This window comes from Toxorhynchites rutilus, chromosome 3 (genome assembly GCF_029784135.1).
Source record: "Toxorhynchites rutilus septentrionalis strain SRP chromosome 3, ASM2978413v1, whole genome shotgun sequence".
NCBI lineage: Eukaryota > Metazoa > Arthropoda > Insecta > Diptera > Culicidae > Toxorhynchites > Toxorhynchites rutilus.
In genome coordinates this window covers 270,223,897-270,247,805 of record NC_073746.1, presented here as the reverse complement: position 1 = coordinate 270,247,805, position 23,909 = coordinate 270,223,897, and the positions used below count along the sequence as shown (strand labels likewise).

General features: G+C 37.3%; 1 protein-coding gene and 1 long non-coding RNA gene across 3 annotated transcripts; both read left to right on the top strand.

The window, feature by feature from the left end:
* The first annotated feature begins 16,068 nt into the window (after positions 1 to 16,068).
* On the top strand, positions 16,069 to 16,934 carry LOC129779096 (uncharacterized). The gene is made up of 3 exons (XR_008743565.1): positions 16,069 to 16,246; positions 16,406 to 16,749; positions 16,822 to 16,934. It is a non-coding gene; the product is annotated as an uncharacterized LOC129779096 (long non-coding RNA).
* A 3,352-nt stretch (positions 16,935 to 20,286) lies between these two features.
* Positions 20,287 to 23,126, top strand: LOC129775964 (centromere/kinetochore protein zw10). Of its 2 annotated transcripts, XM_055781262.1 has the most exons (5): positions 20,287 to 20,413; positions 20,660 to 22,263; positions 22,327 to 22,592; positions 22,646 to 22,868; positions 22,926 to 23,126. In XM_055781262.1, the coding sequence occupies exons 2-4, from the start codon at positions 20,661 to 20,663 to the stop codon at positions 22,865 to 22,867; spliced, it is 2,091 nt and encodes a 696-aa protein (XP_055637237.1). In that variant the 5' UTR covers positions 20,287 to 20,413; position 20,660; the 3' UTR covers position 22,868; positions 22,926 to 23,126. The 2 variants fall into 2 exon arrangements, with proteins under 2 accessions (XP_055637237.1, XP_055637235.1); XM_055781260.1 differs by having other exon boundaries at positions 22,646 to 23,126.
* The last annotated feature ends 783 nt before the right edge of the window (positions 23,127 to 23,909 follow it).

The following is a 23,909-nucleotide window of genomic DNA, read 5'->3' as shown; positions in this document are numbered from 1 at the left end:
CCGTTGATATATTGGACATCCACCAAGGCTTGCGGTCTTGTCGTTGATGAAATTTATAAGAAAATGCAGTGTATACTTTCCATCCGCCATGCAAGGCTATACAAGTTTTAGATCACCACACGGCCATGAACCATGTCTGTCGTAACAATATCGAACAGTAACCCATATTTCGTCATAAGCAAACCCGAAAGCAAATGTAAGTTGTTAAAAATAGAATGAAAATTTTTATTCGATGTTGTTTAAATACTTAGAAGACATAGTCCTGACCCTAACTTAACTATTTTTCAATAAATCTCCTTGCATTTCAGCAAAACAATCTTATCTAGAACAGAAAATATTTATCAGAGACAATTTTCGTTCAAGATTTTTCCTTACCTGCAGAGAATGCAATTTTTCATTAATTGTGAATAACCGTATCCTCTCTTTCGTCTGCAATGATGTCAAGGCAAAAGTTCATACACACCAGATGGGCCAACCAGAAGGACTGCTGGGCCGCAGGTTGAGTATCGCTGGTCTAACGTCATGTGTATTGATATATACTAAATATAATAACTTTTCTGTATTAAAACTATGGAAAAATGTCAAATATTTTTGATGTGATGAATAGATGTGAAGAATGTTTTACAGATATGTCTGTAAATTTACAAACATATTTGGAAATCTGGCATCTCCGGTGGTCTGAGAATTTATTGCAAGAAATCGCTTGAAAACATGCATGAATTTGCTTGAGAATGAAGTGGATTGAGTCCGCACCACTTAGTCCAAATCTAGTGGGAAATTCGCTTAATGAACATCGCGAAATAAGAGCTAATAAATTAAGTAGTATGCGCCACAACTCTTGTTCAGGAAATAGCTTGCCTAACTATTTCACAAAGTTCATGTTAGTGCTGTTAAGAATTTCGCGATAGCAGAAGTACCGCATCTATATTTAATTCAAGAACAAGACGCCAATTGATATTAAATCCACTATTGCTGCAAAGAAATTACGAACGTAAACAAGCGATGTTTGCCCAATAGGGCGCTTGAAGCGTGCATATGTATTAGTGATCTGTTGGGCAGGCAAAAGAGATCGCTGCATAGGATTTATATGGATCGATAAGATTGAACTTTGTTTAAATAATTATTTTAGCGAAATAGTTGTAGAAGTTACGCGCTACACTACTTTAATAACATGCGAATATATGTACCTTTACATGAAAATATTTAGTTTTAGCGTCAAAGCCATATATACGGTGAAAAATAGAAATTTATGTTATGGCTATGATACATATCAATCAAAGCAGATTGATTATTCAAAAAGTTTCACAGAAAAAGTGCAAACTGCGCATTGCGATTGTATAGCCGGATTGTGTGAAGTGTGCTCCTATTTAGGCTTCGTGCTTTTGCCTTAAAATGCTGGTCTCGTGAAGAAGTAAACTATAATGAATATTCGTTTGCAGATATTCTTAATCAGTGGTTAGTTTCGCCAAAAAGCAGACGATTATGTTGAAATTAAGAGCATATTCAGCCAGAAGGATCAACCAACACTCAAATATGATTTACGGTTACCTGAATGCTCTACGGAGAAGTGAAATATGGTTATAAGAAAATTGATCGGAAACGAAGAAAATCCATCAATTGGCTAATTCATGAAAAATACAAGGAAGCATTCGAACGTGAGCTCGAGCTTCTGTGTCTTGAATCTAGGTCCGAACATGCTGATAATCCGTTCCTGTTATTTTGACGTAGAACTACGTCTTTCATAAGGGGGTCAAATCAGAAAACAGGTCATGTTTTTGTGAAATAAAGTTAACGTTAATAACAATTTTTGCCTCGAACGGATTTTGGCGATTTACATACTAAACGAATCGGAAATTCCGTAAGATTTGTTTAATATTCCATACATTAGAATCCCCTGGTTAGTAAATGGTTAAAATTCATGAAAACTTTAAGTGTTTCTATTTTCCCATACATTTGTTCTGTCCATTTGAGTGCTTTCCTGAACAGAGCTATCAATAACGAGCAACTTATCGACGACCAACGGAGGGGAAATCGTAGGATTTAAAGTCTCCGTGAACAAAGGAAAAGAAGAAGAATGAAGGGGAATACTTGCCTGGAGTATAAACAGTGGATCTCGCTGAGGCAAACTTTCATTTCATTCCACTCCGACCGTCGACAGAGACGGACGTGTTTGGAGCTCCATTCATTACCTGATTTTTAAAAAGCTATTTATTTCTCTTTTCAGATTGTCTACCTGCGATTCATCAACTACCTGTCTTCCCTTGAGGACTACAATAATGGGGAAAACCCGGTCAACCGACCCAGGCATACCACATGGCACCAACAAACGACATCGATCGGACACCGGCAAGGAGCCAATATTAGAAAGTAACCGCTATGCTTTATTTGATGGCCATACCGAGGAGGAATCAACTACCGAGAACGTTAATGTTGAGAAAAAGGTTAAAGTACCACCTTATTTCACAACATCGAGAGATATAGGGACTTTGAGGTCTGAACTGCTGGCGCTGAAATTGCAGCCAGTTTTTAAAATATGCAGCATCGGCATTAAGATTACTAGTCCCACTCTGGAGCAATACAAAATCATGAATTTCACACTCACGATACCCCGTCTGAAAAACCATTTAAGGTGGTGCTGAGAGGTCTTCCTGATATTGAGTTGGAGGATATCAAAAAGGATCTGGAACAATCACACAATATTCATCCGTTGGCTGTATATCGGATGACTCGGCATAAAACACCAGACAATGGGTATTCCAATGTCTTATATCTGATCCATATCAAGAAAGGATCAGCCAACATAACTCGCATGAGGGAAATCAGTACTATCTTTAACATCTCGGTACAATGGGACCGATACAAACCTCAACATCGGGATGTAACGCAATGTTCGAATTGCCTTGGTTTCGGACACGGAACAAGAAACTGTCACATGAAAACTCGTTGTGGCAAGTGTGCTGCTAACCATCTAACAAGCACTTGCAGCCTTCCAGAGGAAGAACCTCGCAAGTGCGTTAACTGTGGCGAAAGTCACCAAGCCACCAGCCGTAGGTGTACAAAACGTGCGGATTTTAAACGCATCCGGAAGCAAGCTACTGATAAAACGCAGAATAGGAAGAAGGTTCCAGAACTTACTGACAAAGAGTTCCCTCCAATGGTTTCTCGTACGATTCCTGTTCTTCCTCCTCTTCCACTTCCTACAGGTCGCCCCCAAACGGCCTCTTCTAGCGAAAAGCCAAAAAAGGAGCAACCGAGCTATAGTAAGGTTGCAGCTATTGGCTTACCACCTACGCCAACACCATCACCTCATTCTTCTACTGAGGATCTCTATAGCATGCAAGAACTTGCAACCCTGTTTCTTGAACTAGATCGACAGACTAGAAGTTGTCGCAACCAACAGGAACAAGTACAAGTCATGCTACATTTTTATTATAACCATGGATCGGTCATCTCTAAGGCTAATTAATTGGAATGCCTGCTCTCTTAAGAGTAAGATCATCGAGTTCACTGACTTCCTGGTGACAAACAGCATCGACGTAGCTATCGTTACTGAGACGCATCTTAAACCGAATATTAATATTCGAGTCCCGAATTATCGTCTATTGAGAATGGATCGTGCTGGTTCTGGTGGAGGAGGTGTTGCCTTAGCCATCAGAAATAACAACAGATATCGACTTTTGCCGTGCCTGAAACTCAACATCATCGAAACTATTGGGGCGGAAATCACAACATCGATTGGGCCTATTATCGTGATTGCGGTCTACTATCCCAAACAGACGTCAATCAGGGATGGCTCGGCGTTGCTTCTTAAAAACGATATCTTCAAGCTAACACGAAGGCAGTCGAAATACGTCATCGGCGAGGACATTAATGCTCGACATCAGTCCTGGGGAAACCAAAGGAGGAATCAAAATGGAGTGACTTTAAATGATGATCTACAGTGTGGGCACTACAGGATTCTTAGTCCAGCGACCCCCACTCGCATTTATCGTTCTGGAGTACATTCCATAATTGATTTCTTCATTACCAACATGGATCGCCACATCGGTGATCCTATTGCCCTTAACGAGTTGAGTTCGGATCACTTCCCAGCGATGGTTGAATTGGGAGTGAATGTCGTAGTCAGGAGGCCACAATGTAGACGGGACTATCATCGTGCGAATTAGGTGGAATTCCAGCAGCTTATTGACAACAACATTGATCTCGATCAGGCTCTTGAATCTCCCGAAGATATCGAAGCAACAGTCAGCACTATTCAAACTGCAGTTATTCAGGCTCGCCAAAACCACATCCCAGAAACGATTCAGGTGAGTGACTCTGTTCAAATTGATTTCATTACTAAATATTTGATTAGGCTTCGGAACCTCTATCGAAGGCAGTACCAACGTACTGGTATTCGAGAGAGGAAACGACAGTATAATCAGTTAACCAAGGTTATCCAGGCCAGAATGATTGATCTCCGTAACAAAAAATTCGCAAAAGATATTAGTAAACTTCCGAACAAGCCAAGCCATTTTGGAGGCTCGCTAAAATTCTCAAGACCAAGTCTAATCCTATTCCTCCTCTTCTTCAACCTGACAATTCAGAACGATTGATTACACCTGCCGAAAAGGCTAATGCAATTGGCAACCATTTCGCTAGTTCACACAATCTTGCCCAGAACATTACAAGTCCATTTGAAGCTTCGGCGAATGATACTGTAAGATCATATTGTGCAGATGAGCACAATATATTTTTGGATGAGCAGTTTGGATTCCGAAAAGGTCACTCTACAATTCACCAGCTTCGTAGAGTATACAATATAATCAGACGAAACAAGTCAGTTTCAAAATCATCTGCCATGGCACTTCTTGATGTTGAAAAAGCATTTGATAATGTTTGGCATAATGGTCTCATTAACAAGCTTCAGAACTTTGGTTTTCCTACATACTTGATAAAAATTATCAAAAATTATCTTTCTGATAGAGCGTTCAATGTTTCTATAAACAATATTTCATCAGAGAAATTCATTGTGAATGCAGGTGTTCCTCAAGGATCCATCTTGGGACCAATTCTTTTCAATATCTACACTTCAGATATTCCCGCCCTCCCATCTGATGGGAAACTGTCACTATTTGCAGATGACACTGCCATCATTTACAAGGGCAGAAGTATCACAGAACTAAGATCTAAACTTCAAAGAGGGTTAGACTCTTTGTCTGGATATTTCAATAATTGGAAAATATGCATAAATGCAGCAAAGACACAAGTCATATTGTTTCCCCACAACACTCCAAAGCTTGTTCCTCCTCAAAATATGACAGTCAGTCTTAATGGCAATAGTATTGAATGGTCTTCAGAAGTAGTGTATCTGGGTCTAACTTTCGATCGAAAGCTTACCTTCAGAGCACACATTGACAAAACAGATACAAGATGCAACATTTTAACCAGGTCATTGTATCCCCTGATCAATAGATACTCTCGATTATCTCTAACGAATAAACTTGCAGTATACAAACAAATAATATTTCCAGTTATCGCATATGCGATGCCCGTTTGGGAGTGCTGTGCTCCAACACACAAATTAAAACTTCAACGCATACAAAACAAAATTCTTCGTATGATTCTAAACTCTCCACCCAGAACGCGAAATTCGGAGATACATCAGCTGGCCGGGATTAAAACCTTGGATGAAATTATCAATAGTAATTGTATGAAATTTGAACAGAGTTGCGCTCACTCAATACACGGAATAATACAAAATCTGTATGATTATGCTACCTGACTTTCTAGTCGTTACCTTTCAAGGTAACGGCTTTGGGATTAGGGTAGATATATTTATTTCCAGTTAGATAAGTAGTTTAAGTTGGGACAATGTAAATAATTTGGGGAGGGTATCTTATAAGTTAGATTTAGGTATTAAAAAAAGGTAACAAAAAACTAGAAAAGTTTAGGCATGATTTTACAATAGGAAGATGAAACAAACGGATAATGTGTATGATGAAAATCTTTACAGAACTTGACATTACAATTTAAAGATGTAGAACCCTAGGTTGATCACTTGAAATGTAGTATTATATTATAATGTAAACCAAATTGAGAAATAAAAAGAATTTAGGTGAAAAAAAAAGGCAAACCTTCATTCGGCATCGGACTGTTGAGCAATCCAGTTCACTTTGCTTTCGCTGCGCTTCGATCTAAGATTGGACCCCACCAGTGGTAATCCAACTTGGAAATCGTCGTTTGATTTTTCTGTTCGTTTTTCGCGTTATTCGTATCGTGTGTTCTTCTTTCCGCGTCATTCGCGTTGACGGCGGAATGGTGTCGACATCTAGATACGATATTAGTTTGTATGAGGCTAACTATTCTCTATCAGATTAGTCGGGTCTAAGACAGTTTTAATTTGTTAAAATATGTATGAAATTTTTTTCTTTGCGTTATTTGCCCACTATAAATACGTTTGTCTGACCCCAGTTTCAATTATTTTCTATGAATTTACAGATATTCTCACCAAAACTTACCATTATAATATAACATTATCTTTAGACACAATTTTTGTATGATATTTCTTCACTACTCGCAAGCAAAAGTGATTTTCATTTACATAGAGTACTAAATTGATTTGGAAAAAATAATTTTCATTCATAATTTTGATTTTAAAAGTGTATTTTTTTTTTCCGCAAATCCATATTATTATGCCTACTCCCCCATTTCGTAATACGAAGCTCAATGCCGTCAACGCGGATAAATTGGACGCTTCGCGTAGTGTGCGATGAGCAAGAAGAAGAGGAAGGCAGGTTCGAGCCCTGCAAAAAACGAACGCATTGCCAGGGGCAGTATAATTTCGAGGTAAGCGTCAACTAATGATGCACGCGGTGTTGGTGCAGTGAAAAGCGCTCGCACTGAACCGAGCCTTCGCGAATGTGACACCGCAGACGTTAAGGTTGTGCACCAAAAAATTATTTGGGAATACCAAGCATCTTGAATGTCTTACTGGAATGTTATAAGTTATTTGGGTCCGCGTGCCAGTCGCAAAACTGCCTTCAACTAGGATTGCATTTGCGCTAATATTGATCATAATGAAGCATTGCTACTGTTTTCGAGGTTGTTATTATTCTCTTGTTTAGTCATCAAGAAAGTAAATGTTCTTGAATTTTGTATGTGATTAGGTTTTGCTTGCCAGTAGCAAAACTTCCTCCACTAAGGGTGATAGCTGCGCTTCTCTCGAGCATGAGAAAGAAATACAACTTTTTTCGAGGCCAGTAATATTAACAGAAGCGTTTCTGTTGAGAATAGCGCAAAATGATGAGAAATGTTTATATTGCTAGTAGTTTCAAGCCACCAATGTATGGCTCTGTATGCATGCTATGGTGAACGCTTGTTTGGCGCTTGGTTTACGCTTATTTTGTACGAACGATATCTAGAGGTGCGATTCCTTTGAGGCAATACTAAATAACATGTAGCATGATATTTGATACTTGCAAGTGTTGTCATTGTTGTTGTTTACATGCGGTGCCAAAGATATATTGATGTAGTTATGAGATATGGAATAATGGTGCTGGTGCAACATGTATATAATCGACTGTAGCCGAGTATATGTCAATTTCGAAAAAGGCCACCGGAATAGCCTTCGAGGTAAATTTTCAATGCATTGACATGAAATAAATTGCGACATACGATTGTTTTGGGAGGGCAAGCATAAATCATCAACCAATTATCGTCAACTGATTCTACAATGAAAAAATTATTTCAGAGATTATTCTACTAAGCAGTTGTTTCTAAAATTTCACAGCATTATAGAATAATATCCGAAGGTATAAACAAGCGATTTATATAAAATAACAGCGTAGTTCTACGTCAACAATGCGGTCGTATCTTGAACACAACCTCCTATAATTTTTTGACGTAGGATTACGTCTTTCGGGAACATATTGGGGTACAAATTGAAAATCGAAGGTCGAGCACATCGTGAAAATTGTCCAATTTCAAACGCTTATTGCTCAGTCATTTCATTATGGATTGATGATATTTTTGCATCATTCGATTTCGGTACACCATAACAATTTTTTATATTGAAGAAAATAATATATGTCATGAAACTAACTATCGAACAATAGAAAAGTCTCAACCCCTATCCTAACGGAAATATCCACTTCTGATTGGTCGAAATTTATGACACATGCGGCGGGTCCCTAACAGAGACATCAAAACCAAGCTGCCTTGGGGAAATCTGCATTGCAAATACATGAAAGTAGGGGAACTTTTGTTCCTACAGAAATGTATTCCCTAACCAAAGTGCCTGAGGGAAATCGACATTGAGCACATCGTGAAAATTGTCCAAATACATGAAAGTAGGGAAAAATTTTGTCATACCGAAATGTGTTCCCTAACAGAGATATCAAAACCAAGGTGCCCAGGGGAAATGGGTATTGCAAATATGTGCAAGTCGGGAGTATTTTTATATTGCAAGTAAGGTGAGTGATACGAATAATTCTAGCAAATTAAATTTAAATTTGGAACTAGAATATTGGTTTGGTATTAGTTGTTGTTAGTCCAATTAATATTCTCATTAGGTTGAATAAACACTCAGAAAGTAAAAATTATAAAAGAAAATTACCATTTCCATTTCAAATATGTTTTTTCAATATTAAAGTAACATGTTTTTACTGATGATAAAAATTAATAATTGCGTTCGGTATTGGTAATTGTCTTATATTACATTGGTGAGTTTTTTTCTTTTTATTTCATGCATACATAATAAGGGAGGCATCTCGTCTAGGATCACAGAAGGCGGTTTTCATCATATCTCGTTCCAATTCAGTGTCTTTTATCTGATACGCACCATCCAACGACTGTTTACCATCCTTCTGTCATCATCACTCGGTAAACACTGGTGGAGTGAACAAACAATGCCCAACAACCAAACAAAACGGCTCTTTTCAGGGCCACCAAATTATTATCAAAGAGTTTAACGATGTAACTCTTCAAACATATCCAAAATCAACAAATAATCTTACGGAATCCTACGTCAACTATGCGGTCGTGTCTTGGACACAACCCTCCTGTGATTTTTTTTCGATTCAAATCTAGTAGGAAAGTCGCTCAATGAACATCGCGAAATAGGTGCTAGTAAGTTAAGCAATATGCGTCACACAAAAGCTCGGTAAATAGCTTGACTAACTGTTTCACAAAGTTCATGTTAGTTCTATGATATATTTCCCGCTAATAGAAAGATCGCAACTATATTTAAATCATCTACAAGAACGTCGATTGATAATGAATCCGCTTCTGCTGCATAGAAGCTACGAATGTAAACAAATGATGTTTGCCCAACAGATGCTCTGCATGTATGTGTAGCAAGAGTCCTGTTTCAACCCCAACCTCACTGCTGTCAAAACGTTAAGCTTCGTGTGCTTTCATTGGGAGGCGAAAATAATGATGGATATTCAGATGGAATAAACATGCTTTCAAAATCAAAATTATGAACGAAAATTTACATTAACGTATCGAATATTTATTTTATGTGATGAAAAAAGGTTTTGTTTCGAAATTACAAAAAACATATTGAACGAAAACTGTGTCCAAATATGATTTTATATTATAATAGTAATTATTTGTAGAACAAACAGGAAATGGATCGATAAATGGTTAAGGGAGTGTCAGGACTACATGTGTTAGGTAATCGAACAGTATGAAGTAGAAATTTTCATTCAAACTTTTATATTTTTACCCTGTGTTTGGTAGAAACGCACCCCTAAACGCGCTCCTGCGGTTATAACACAGCGAACGAAGAGAACGGAGTATGGCAGAGAGTGAGTGTCCTCACTGAATGAACCATCATCGTCATCACCTACACTATTACCGACGATGATCGAACAAGGGACCTTTGTATGCCGAGATATAAAAGCCAGAATCCTACTAAAAAGGAAGTAATTGTGTTGCGCAAAAATGGTCGAGAAATAATTGTTAGTCTTAAGTCCAATAAATTTGTATAGTTTTGTAAGAGAATAAATGTAGTTTTGTGTAGAGTTTGTCTTATAAAATTTGCGAGTTATAATTTTGTGTTGAGTAACCGAATAAACGGAAACGGAAATTGGTTTCGTCCAGTGTGGATTTGAATGAACGCAGTGTTGTAAATCGGCCCAACATAAGCTATCGAAACCGGAAATCCCAACCCTGAGGCGTCAACGATACAACACCCTGCACTTGGCTCTTCTGATCTGATAGATAATAATTTACCACCCAAGCACTAATATCGCCCCAGACGTCGACACTGTACATTTGTCATCGCAAATATAAACAAATCAGATTATAGAACGCACATCAACAAACCACCGCTTTCGTGAAACTGAAAACTTTTTTTTATTACAGAGTCAATTTGGAACTAAATTTTGAAAATGAATTCGCTAATAGTTTGATGGGTAGAGTCTATCCGGTAGATGTGCTTAGGAAATCGAATTCATGAATTGGGTTGTGATATTTCATTGGTTGATTCATTTCTCGTTAACGTATCTAGTTTTGCAAATTAGGCTATTAGATCTGTTTCATTCTTTACTGTTTTCACCCAGGGTACGTTTATGACAAGGTAACCTGGACTCGAAGTGTTTAGGACACGATTCACTTATACATTCTCAACTATGACATCTTAGCTTTGACAAAAAGTAGCGACCGCAAAGCAATTCATAACAAGTGTTTTTTTTTGCGAATATTACGTGGTTTGCTACTTTTGTTTTGAAAATTCTTCAACAATACGTGAGATAGAGTAGTTAGTGAACCATTAATGTGAAAGGCTTTCCGGAATTAGTATCCTGGATGTGTTGTTTCTGTGCTGCTTTTGACGTAGGACTACGTCTAACCGGAAGATATAGGGGGTGAAATGGAAATCTAGGCACTGAACAAGTAGAAAAAAATGCAAGATTTGGAACGCTTATAACTCGAGCATTTCTCAATAGATCGCAAAGGTTTTTGCATCAATTGATAGGAAATATATCTACGCATCTATCATAACGAATAACATTTCATTTTTCTTGAGATAAATAATGGAATAATTGTGAAATATCAAGCATTGTCATCAATGCACTATGTGCCCATTTTTGATTGGTCCATTTTGTGCTCCTCAAATCGTACCGACCGAAACGGGCAACCAGAGCAGCAGCGAAATAGAATGAAGCACGATTGGAAAGGAAAAAGAAAAAAATGAACGAAACATTGGTCGCAGTGCGTAATTCTCGAGCCAGCCAGTCAGCTTAAAAATCCCCGCTCCGCTGCCGTATCGATCATTCTTTGTGTGGACACCGACTGGACAACATCGTTGCTGGACAAGCTGGACGGCGAGGGATCGAGTGCCTTTCTCAAGGCAAGAGGGCGGAGGTGGTAGCGCTGGAGTAGAGTAATAGAGTAGAGTAGAGTTTTCAAAGGGCCTTTCTCAAGGCTAGAGACGAATGAACTGCAAAAGTTTAAAGTCTCTATAATACAAGACCTTCCTTCCTTCCGTATCGATCATTCTCATTCAAACCGTACACCACATCGGTTCGCATCACAACACATCAACAAACCAACACAAGCAGCCATGTCTGGACATGGTAAAGGAGGAAAAGTGAAGGGAAAGGCAAAATTCCGCTCGAACCGTGTTGATCTGGAGTTCCCCGCAAGGGTAGCTAGGCCGAGCGCGTTAGTACCAGTGCACCAGTCCACCTAGCCGGCGTTATATAGTTTCGGCCGCCGAAGTGATCGAGTTAGCTGGTAAAGCTGCTCGCGACGATAAGAAAACCCGCATTCGGAACAGAACACATTCGGTTCGGTGGACATCAAGACAACAGGCAGTTGCAGCGAGTGGCGAGTGACAAACGCAATCGCAAAACGGCATCAGGTAGCAGAAGAAAAAAGTTTGTACTTTATACAAACTGCTTTGGTGGCAAATCCAGAACAAGGCGGCATCGAGGGCGTTCGAAATGGTTTTTTTCAAAACCACGAGTACTAAGTTTTCTAAATTGGAACCATTCCATAAAACAAGGCGCTTTTCAGGGCCATTAAACCTTCCAAAAAAGAGTTTAGGAAATACAGTTCAATGCTTTCTAAAACAATATCCAAAATAATAATAAAACACAAATAGATTTTTTCATAATTTGTTTGCCAGGATATGATGAGTATGTGAATTTGGCAGTTGTTCTGAGCTTATTGATTTTCACCAATTCTTAAATTGCTTCTAGATTGAAAGTACAGTAATTTACACTTATCTCGACATTTAGCTAATTGGACGGACCTGCAATGCGACATATTTAGTTGGACATTTTTGTAAACATAGAGTTCGGGGTCCAAATTATGACCCCACATTGAAAGTCGACACTGTACCACTGTCATCGCAAATGTTCAATTACAGGTTAAAATTACCTCCAATCTGATACTGAGTGGTGGTAATGCGACGTGCCATTGAATGTAATTTGCTGTAAAATATGTCACAAGCTGGATGGGAAGAAATTTTCCAACTGTGAAAGCTGTGGCGAGTGGCAAATGCAATCGCTAAACAGAAAGGTTTAGCCGAACAAGATGGGGATATCGAGTGATAACAAAACAATAAACTCTTTAGATTGAAGATAATTTTGTGATCCTGAAAAGGACCCTTTTTAGCCTGCATGTGAATCCAATGAGCGAACAAATCGTAATGAATGTATTTTTTTGCCATCGCTCCCTTTTAACGCTCATTCGTTCGTCTCGTTGGACTCGCCCCTCTGGCTGAGTCTGCCGATTTGTCTCTATCCTGTGAGTGTGTACCGCTAGAGTATAAAACACGCGGACCCCAAAAAAATATCTTATTTTCTTTCAAACCGTAAACCCGTGTGGTTGTACGGCATCGGCATCGTGGACGTAACAAAGGAGAACAAGTTAAGGGAAAGGCAAAGTCTCACTCAAACCGTGCAGGTCTCCAGTTCCCTGTTGGTCGCATTCACTGATTGCTCCGCAAGGGTAACTAGGCCGAACGGATTGGTGCCGGAGCACCAGTATACCTAACAGCGATTATAGAGTTTCGGAGTGCTCGAGTTGGCTTGCAAAGCTGCTCACGACAATCAGAAAACCCACATCAAGAACAGAGCAGCTTCGGTTTGGCGCTCATCAAGGCAACAATTAGTTCAGTGAGTGGCAAAGTGTTTCTTCGGCACGTCGCATTAAATGTAATTTACTGAACAATATGTCACAAGCTGGATGGGAAGAAATTTTCCAACTGTGAAAGCTGTGGCGAGTGGCAAACGCAATAGCTAAACAGGAAGGTTTAACCGAACAAGATGGGAATATCGAGTGATAACAAAAACACAACACCAAAGGTTCTTTTCAGAACCATCAACATATTCATAAAGAGTAAACAGTAAACTAATCCATTTTTCAGGTAGATAGGTAGGTATTCACGTAGGAGAAGAATATAAAACAATATACTTAAAATATATATTTAACAAAAGCTGTCCCCTTTGTATAGTCCTACGTCACTCCGGTTATGTCCCCGACATTACCCATCCGTCTTTTTTTTAAACTGGTCTTATACGGCGGCTCGACTGCGAAGGAATATATATATATATAAAAAATATTTCCATTTTCAGACATCTCTATGGCTCGATGTGTGGCACCCGGATGCGTTAGTGTCCAACTCGAATTATGAAAACATATCCCACAAATTATATATCGTCGAAAACTGATACCAACAGGTAAATTTATACAAATCCAGATTATACAATAAATACACAAAACGGTTTATTTTAGCTGTTCTTACTGTCAGAAAGGCCAACGATTCCCATGCCTCGGGAAATCAAAACCGGACGACATGCTGAAAGGTCTTGATTGACATCAAGCAAGAGTTGAATCTAGTAAAAGCATCCGTAAAATCCAGGAATCGGTCCAGCTTTCTAATGGGACTAAACAAGACTATCCCGAGAGGGATATTCCGTCAAAGAAAATCGGAAGCAGCATCATCAACATCTCTAATGAAAAACCTAGCGATTCGGCCGGTTCTGATGGCTTAATTCAAGCAATGCGACAGGAGGTATCGAAGAGTTACAGAGAGCTTCAGGAAGCTGAACCCGAATTACCAAACCACAATTTCCCCAATGTTTTGATTAGGTTTTGAATCTAAATAGATTATCTTTACGCTGCAATGAATAAATATATACATGAGGCTAAAATACAATAGATATAAACTTATTTAGACAAATTTATTATACAGCTGCATGATACTTGCAAAGCTACACGTCACAGGCTCACTACTATTGATGCACTAGTCAGTCCAGACTACCTTTCCATATACGTACCCTGGTTTTCACCCATTTTGGTCTCTACCGGTGCATAAATTTATCGATAGGGCTCTTGCTACACATACATGCAGAGCATGTGTTGGGCACACATTCGCTTGTTTACATTCGTAGTGTCTATGCAGCAGAAGCGGATTTTTATCAATCGGCGTTCTTGTAGATGATTTAAATAGAGTTACGGTCATTCTAATAGTGCATAGAGCTAACATGAACTTTGTGAAACAGTTAGGCAAGCTATTTTATGAACAAGAGTTTTTGTGTAACGCATATTATTTAGTTTACTAGCACCTATTTCGCGATGTTCATTGAGCGACTCTCCCATTAGATTGGAATCGAAAAATTGGCAGAAAAAGGATTATCAACATTTTCGCACCTAGATCAAAGTCACAGAGTCTCGAGCTCACGTTTGAATGCTTCCTTGTATTTCCATGAATTGGTCAATCGATGGATTTTTTCCGTTTCCGATAAATTTTCTTATAAACGTATTTAGCTTCTCCGCAGAGCATTCGGGTACTCGGAAATCATATCTGAGAGTTGGTTGATATTTCAGGCTGAAAATGTCCTTAATTTCAACATAATCAACTGCTTTTTTGGCGGAACTAGCCGCCGATTAAGGATATCTGCACACGAATATTCATTATAGTTTATTCTTTCACGAGACCAGCAAAAAGCTTAAAACCTAAATGGGAGCACACTTCACCTAATCCGGCTATACAATCGCAATGTGCAGTTTGCACTATTTCTGTGAAAATTTTTGAATAATCAATCTGCTTCCATTGATATGAATCATGGCCAAAACAGAAATTTCTATTTTTCCCCGTGTGTATGGCTTTGACGCTAAAAGTAAATATTTTTATGTGAAGAAACATATATTCGCATGTTATTCATATAGATTAGCGCGTAATCTTTATAACTATTTCGCTAAAATAATTATTTAAACAAAGCTCAATCTTGTCGCTCCATATAATTCCTATGGAGCGATCACTTTTGCCTGCCCAACAGATCACTAATACATATGCACGCTGCAAGCGCCCTATACAATCACATACACATTCGAACAAATGTGAAGCTATTTCAAGACGACTGAATAAGAAGATGGGTCAACATCGAGATGGAAAACGAAATATGGGAAGGTATTTTGAATCTGTGACGTCACAGATTTTGTTTATGTATGTTAATTTTCTTATAATAGTCCACTACATAGGAAAAGTGTTGCTATTAAAAGTAAAAATAAGCAGATGAAATAAACGAACTTTTTTTTCTAAATCAATGCTAGCATTCAAAAACATAAGGGCCCGACATTTTGACAGTATTTTTGAAGTGTTCTAAACTTAATTTCAATTCAATTTTACTTCTCGTTACGTCGACCAAAAACGTAAACGAACAAAGTCAGAGTTACACAATCTTTTGTTCCTTTGACGGATTAACATTTGACAGTGCATGGGAAAAAAAGGTTGCAAGTTTTTTTCATGTAAAATGAACTTGAAAAACAAATTTAATTGACTCCGTATGACTTAAATTGAGACGAAAAGTTTTCCGCTTGCGTCTTAGTTTTGGGCGACTGAAGTGTTCAGCACTCTAATTGTAAAAGAAGTAATGACAATTGCTGACGAAAGTCAAATTTCCATGAAGTTGCTCTAGAATCCAAACATAGTAGACATTAGAATACTATTTCTGAAATCAAAGAAAAAATTAAACATTTTAGTTCGTGATATGTTCTGTTTTTTGTTCATAATGCGAAAAATATGATTGGGAAATCTGTAATTAACTTCTGTATATCCTCTTTAGACGCTGTTCGTTAACACATTCAATTTTGTACCATTTGAGTAATTGACTGGTATGCCCGGTATGTGAACTTCCTATCTTCCTGGTTACTAACACAATCAAAGATCAACACAACCAAAACCCGTGAATCTTTCCAACTTCTATTCTTCATCTCGGGTCAACATGCCGTGATGTGACATATACTACAGGTGAGCTATATTTTTTGTATTGTACACAGATAAAATAGCGTGTATTTTGTTTATAAAATTAAATTAATTTATGAAATTCGTTAATTCAAACCCGTTTGTCCGCCTTCTTTTCTCACAAAATAAAAAAAAAGTTCTAACTTTTGTCGTGTTTTAATTCAGAAAGCACGAGAATGTTGTTCATCAAAACTGTCAAACAAATAAATGCTTTTCCTGGAAATTAATTAACACAAAGATACATGAGCGATTCAAGTTGATGATTTCTCCTGTGATATGGAAGTGCGAATTGAGGATGTAGAGGGATAGGTACGGAACAACAGCATTTTATTGAAGAAACTTGTGAAAGGTTTCCACGAATTTAAACAAAAACATATGCTTAAATGTTAAACTGCGATGGTCGGATGGTAACGATGCTATTAGGTGTGAAAAAGTAAATTGGCACAATAAGGAGTTGTGAAGTGTACAAATATGATGGGAAGCACAATGATGCGTTAGGTAACGTTCAGGTAATTTATTCTTTCCGTTAAGATTTGTCTGTGTTGCCCTTCAAAGGATTTTAATAGTTTTAGTTTTTCCAGGTCAAGATATTCGGGGCCTTTTCGGAGATTGGAAACAATGGTGTCATGTATCCACCAATGTTTGAATGACGAAACTAGTAATTATGGACGCTGTCAACAAGGCATACGATGCTGAGTTTTAAATCAGCCGTATCAGATTGTAGTAGGGAAACGTTGGTAAATCATATTTTCCATTGTATGTAATAAATTTCATATATTTAAATCTTGTAAAAACATATTTCTATATCAAATATGAGGTTTATTAGGAAGAAATATATATATTCATTTTTTCTTTAATTTACAAAAACTTTAACGATTCCATTGGCGATCTAACGCAAAACGTAAACGATCGGTGAGACATCTGGATTTTGTTTTTGAACTAAGAAAATGATGCAAATGTAACCTAAAACTCAAAAAGGTAGTTCTCACATGCAGGAATCGTGCATTTTTCTACTTGTATTTGATTGTGCTCTCGAATTTCCTTCTTCAATTCAACCATTGTCAACATTTTTATAGTTTTCACTACTGAAAGAGGTAAATAAATAACATGTTATATATAAAATTGCGCAGAATTAAATTTCTTACAAACTCATCGCAATCAAATAATCTTTTATGATTATAACATTGTAATTCATATAAAGAACTACAAACCTTCCATAAGCTCACATGGCAAAATTTAAAACCATCATCACTTTCACCGCAGCGCCGCCTAGGTGTAGATTTGTACGTTAGATCGCCAATACAAATTCAGGCAATTTTGCATGGATTTTGCTAACCCTAAGAATCCTTGAAGCATACCTGGTTATTATCTAAGTACGTATCAAATACCGTATGCGACACGAATAATTGGACATTGTCGCTTCTAATTGGAATTTTTTGTAAACTTCCTTTGGTTAAGTTTTTACAGCACGATACATTTTAGAAGTGTTCTCAACCTAGATTATGAATTTTGCACATTGGTTTCTATTGGTTATTTGTTAGATCTTCAATGATTTTCCTGTTTGAAATTGTTTGTCACATCGTGTTGTGTTTGATGAAATGCCCAATTACAGGTCACAATCGCCTCTAATGCGACACTGAGTGGTGCCTCGATATGTCCAATTAGAAGAAAATCACTGTAATTACATTTTAAAACTGGCTTCGTGCCTTTTAACCTGATAGTGATTACACTATCGTGCCAAATTAACCAAATTAACAGTCGTCACCAGACGTCGACACTGTACCACTGTCAACGCGATTGTCCAATTACAGCCCAATCGCCTCTAACACGACACTGAGTGGGGCCTCGTTATGTCGAATTAGAGGTAACTCTCTGTATGTATCCGCGATGACAAATGTACCAATACAATTCAATGAGGTTGTTTACTTTCACTATTGCATACAATTCGTACGGCCACATTTCCGCATTCAATGTCACCGCCGCCTTATTGATCCATTGACGTTTCTTAATACCATGGACAGACATACAGCTGTAATAGCATTGTACCTGTACAGTGTTGTACAGGTACAGTAATTTACATTTAATGCGACATGCCGAGTAATGTCCAATTAGAGGTAAATATGTCCAATTAAACATGTCGCATTACAGGTCTGTCCAATAAGCAAAATGTCGCATTAAGTGCGATTCACATACAACATCCACGTCACGTTCACGTTTCGTCACGTCACGTTACGTCAATGATTCTTCCATGCAATTCTCATGAAAACATTCACATACACCAGCAACGTAACGACCCGTCAGCATACGTTCAACGAAAATGACCGGCATGATTTGTAGATAAGAATAATTGACGGAGATGGACGGCTCGTTTGGTTTTTGTCTGGGCTTTGTGTCTCGGCTTTTGTTTTGATTTGGTTGTACAGTAATTTACATCTAATTCGACATCAAGATAATTGAACAGATCTGTGATGCAACGCGTTTAATTGGACATTTATGTAAACATTGAGTTCGGGGCCAAATTATGGCACCACATTGAAAGTCGCCACCAGTCGCGAATGTACAATTACTGGACAAAATCGACTCCAATGCGACACTGAGTGGTGCCTCAACATATCGCATTATAAGTAACTTACTGTACTTTTTATGCCAACATATCTCTTAGCTCCAAATTTCGGAGTGAAAATCATTCGTGACTAGCTGAGAGAAATATTCCATTTTTCATTATTGTTGAATAAGGGTCGGACTACGGAATTTAAGCATTTAAATAATTGAATTCAATGATTTTCATTGAATTTTTCAAAATTTAGAACTGATTCTAGGCATGCTGATTTGAAAGAGGGCATTGCAATTTAAAATTGTTGTAGGTGGCGACACCATGAATAACATTAAATTAATCATTCGTTTCACATTTGAAGTGACGGTGCAGGTGGAAGCATTGACTGCATGTGTGAATTGATGGAGACGCTGACGTAACGTAGACGTTCATCTCCGTAAAGTTCTATGTGAATCGCACATTAAATGTAAATTACTGTACCATCGTAACACGACACACATACTTTGGTTGCGAGATGAAGAATAAAAGGTGGGAAGATTCACGGGTTTTGGTTGTGTTAAACTTTGATTGTATTAGTATCAAGGAAGATAAGAGGTTCACATACCAGGCATGACAGTCATTTACTCAAATGGCACAAAATTGAATGTGTCAACGAATAACGTTGAAAGAGGATATATAGAAAATGATTACATATTTCCAAAAAATATTTTTCACAATACATTCATCATTTAAAAAATAAACAGAACATGTCACGAACTAAAATGTTTCATCTTTGATTTCTCCTTATATCAGTTTCTGCTAAAATTTCAATTGGGCCCTTATGATTTTGAACGCTAACATTGTTTTAAAAAAATAGTTCGTTCATTTCATCTAATTATTTTTACTTTTAATATCAATTGGCGATCTAACGCAAAACGTAAACGATCGGTGAGACATCTGGATTCTGTTTTTGAACTAAGAAAATGATGATAAGGTAACCTAAAATTGAAAAACAAATCACGTATGTTTTACTTCCGGACTTTCTAAGGTAATTCTCACATGCAAGAACCATGCATTTTTCTACTTGTTTTTGATGGTGCTCTCGAATTTCCGTCTTTGATTCAACCATTGACAATATTTATACAATTTTCACTACTGAAAGAGATAAGAAAATAACATGTTATATATAAAAATACGCAGAATTAAATTTCTTAAGAAATCATCGCAATCAAATAATCTTTTATGATTATAACATTATAATTTCTGGAAAGAACTACAAACCTTCCATAAGCTCACATGGCAAAATTTAAAACTATCATCACTTTCACCGCAGCGCCGCCTAGGTGTAGATTTGTACGTTAGATCGCCAATAAGAAGAAAAGTAACACACATAAACAAAATCTGTGACGTCACAGATTTGAAAATCTTCCCTTACATTTTCATCTCGGTCTGCTATGGTAGTATTTGCTTCACAATGCGGCAGATGGCGACACTGTACTTTCTCATCGCAATTTGTCAGAATTGTTTTGTATCCAATTTTCAAACGAACGGATTCTTTTTGTGTCAACCATAAGCGAATTGCGTACACAAAAAGTGATCAAATTGAAACACTTTCATTGAGAAGAATATTTTTGTTGCAGGTACCTTAAATACATTCATACATTTTTATATTGATTGTTCATAGTGTAACTTGTTTCTTAATACAATCACATTAATGGTGTAATATGTTTGTTTCCAATAACGATTTACGATCATAAATTGCCAAAACACTGTGTTTGAGTTATAGTTGTTTTGTTAGCAATATTATTCGCAAGCTTACATTTCAATTTCATTTAATTGTTTCAAATCACACTTTTGAAAGTTAATGTTCAAAAAATCTTTCTCAGAATGGCAGATCTTGACGAGACTATGGAAATTGAAGTGATAAATGAAGGATCCGACATAAAAAGACGAATAACCTATATTACATCAAAAATAAAAGAGTATCAGGACAAAGTAAAGGAAATTATATCCAGTTATTATGTCGATTTCGTACCTAGCTGTTACGCTAATGTATCTATTATGAAGAACGGAAAAATGCTCGAGGATGACATCAATAAAGTTGTTGGCCTAATCAACCAGGACACGTCATGGCAGCATCAAACAACACAAGAAACTATGCAGCACTATCGTGAGGAGCTGAGTGAGGCTATTTTAGGCTACAAAACTTCATTCAAGTTGCAGACAATCCACAGCCTCTTTGAAATGATAACGCGATCCGGAGATGACCATCAAAAGTTAATACAAATCCTCGAGAAAATTAAACTGTTGCTCAACGATGGAACCGACCCTATCTTGACGAGATTGGAATGTTATCAGAACATAAGGCTTCGTTATCACGAAGAGTATCAGATACTTCTAAATAATCTCCATAAGAAGTTCGAATCGTTAATTCAGTTCAACGAGAAACCATTCCAGAACATGAAAACTGTTACGATTAGAATTAAAAAGGACGAGGATAAATTGCATCAGGTTATAACGGCGTTGATTCAAACTAATTACAATGTTCAACGGATTTGTAAATTTCTTATGGATAACGTTTTTGAGCCTATTATTACAAGACCAGTTTCATTAACATCCAATGAGGACGAAGGTGATTTTGTAACACTACAGCTGTCTTATCAACTAAAGTCTAGTGATGATTTGCGGCCCAATTATAAAACGATTTTTCAAAAAATTATGGAAACATTCTACTGCTTGGGGCATATGAACATAATCATCTCAGAACATCAGTGCATTTTCTCCATCATAGCGAAACACATTAAGGGGGATTTTTGTAAACTACTTATCGAGAGCTGTTTACAAAATGATATCCCAGACACAATCACCGAAATGAACGAATGTAACATCATTCAGGCTATTCAAGAGTTCAATAAATTTCTAAAGGATATGCTTTTCTTGGATAACGAAAACGATCAAGCGCTGGATGAATATGCCAGTAAGATTGAGGTATTATTTCAGAAGAAATTTTGTATGAACATTATGACCAGCGCTATTGATATAATGAAAAAAGATTTGCACGAAATGGTTCTCATTGAAGAGTGTGAGTATAATTTTTCAAACGGATCGGACATCTTTTCCAGTTGTATGGTATCGAAAAGTGCGATTGAGTTGAAAAAACTTCTCGATAAGATAGTGGCAGAAGCAATGTCAAGTGAAAAACATTTATCAGACCGTTTATTGAAAACAATTGCGATAATATTGGAACGCTACACCATCGAAGTGTCCCATAATCATGAGAAACTGTTGCTCAAAATCCCACAGCAAACTGCCTTGTTTCACAACAATTGTCTGTATTTATCGTTCTGGATGCAAAAGAATGCCAGCAAACTGGACGGTGGCAATTCATTTGTTTTGATTGGAAATGCGCTTCGTGACCAGGGAACTAAAACATTCAACAGCCAACTGCAGAATCAACGCGCAGTACTTTTACAATCACTGGAAGGATTCGGTTTGTTGGATCATCATTCATTAACATCAGATCACATTATAATTATATGTTTCTTATTTTCAGATCTAGCCGACACTGTTGTTGAACTGGGGCCTGAGCCTCAAAAGGCTATAAGACAGTGTATGCGACAGCTCGATGTGCTGAAAAGCGTTTGGCAAACAGTATTGACGGAGCATGTATATAAAACCAGTATGGGTGGACTACTGACCCTTCTTTGTGCAGAAATCATCAAAAGAATATTTAAGCTCGACGATATAACCGATTCCATGGGACATGGTCTGGTAGATGTTATCGGTATAATGCAGGAAAAAGCGCCCCAGTTGTTCAAGGTAATTTACGAAGCATTAGCGAGCATAGATAACTTGAGCATAATTCATTCCAGAATCCGACTGACATAACGATAATAGTGAAAAATTGGATGAAACTGGTACAACTTAGCAAAATTCTTGACGCATCTTTGGTGGAAATCACCGAAATGTGGGCAGAAGGAAAGGGACCACTTACACTGAATTTCAAATCCGAGGACATCAAACATTTGATAAAGGCACTGTTCCAGAATACGAAACATCGCCAAATTTGTCTAGCATCAATAATACAGCCATGATGTGAATAAACACAAGTCCCGTTTTCATTTTTGTTTGTTAACACTTTGCCGTCCACAGGTCTCGTAAAAATGTATTCGCTTAGCGCCGGCAGCGATAATTCGGATTATTTGGCTTATCACCGGCCATTCTTGACATTATCGGGAAATTATAAATTGTTAAGTTAGTCGTTAGTTCTCATAAATTTTCAACCCTGTTACCCTAATTTCATGAAATTTCGAAGATATACATACGTAAATACATATTACAAACGTGTCCATATTCTCTCCGTTATATTTTATTTATTTATTTACGACTAGCAGACCCGGCAAACTTCGTCCCGCCCAAAATTTATTTTTTGTTATCAATACCTCCAAACATTCACGTTTTCTTACTTACGATCATTGGTCCAATCGCAGAACTGTTCATTGATTCATCTTCTAATTGACCCTTCACAATTTACTTTTAATATAAATTTCTTAGGGCTTTCACCAAAACTCGTCATTATAATATCAAATTATTTTCAGACACAATTATCGTTCAAGATTTTTCAATCACTTGCAAATAACATGTTCCTCCGTCACATCGAATAAATGTTTGATACAGAAAATATGATAGAATAAAGATAGCCCTAAATCGGATAATTCCTTCGTCGAGTTTTGCTCTTATCAACACATTCAGCGATCCATTTTTATTTATATAGATACTAGCTGACCAGGCAAACGTTGTTCTGCCAAATAAATTATTTCTAGTGAATATTTTGGGTGTTGTAAGTGTGTTTGAATATTTTAACGGTCTTTAAAATAAATCGAGTGTGACCGATAAAAAAACGTATTAAATGCGTGTTTAAATCGAATGTGACCGATAAAAAAACGTATTAAATGATTTGAACGAAAGGTTATATGATGTTTCTTGGTGTATTTCATCAACGTAACTGACTGTTTGGAATCGCGTTATTTTATCGTTGTCATTCAATCGAGGAGTATTCACATCGGTAATCTAAGTTTGAAACACAGCCATATTGCTTCCTTTATTCATGGATGTTTTTATTGCTTTTCACCGATT

What these genes read in the sequence shown, in the direction of transcription:
- LOC129775964 (XM_055781262.1), top strand. Translation starts at nt 20,661, where the DNA reads ATGGCAGATCTTGACGAGACTATGGAAATTGAAGTGATAAATGAAGGA. An exon ending in ACAATCACTGGAAGGATTCG is followed by an intron (nt 22,264 to 22,326) that starts GTTTGTTGGATC and finishes TCTTATTTTCAG; the next exon opens with ATCTAGCCGACACTGTTGTT. An exon ending in AAGCGCCCCAGTTGTTCAAG is followed by an intron (nt 22,593 to 22,645) that starts GTAATTTACGAA and finishes AATTCATTCCAG; the next exon opens with AATCCGACTGACATAACGAT.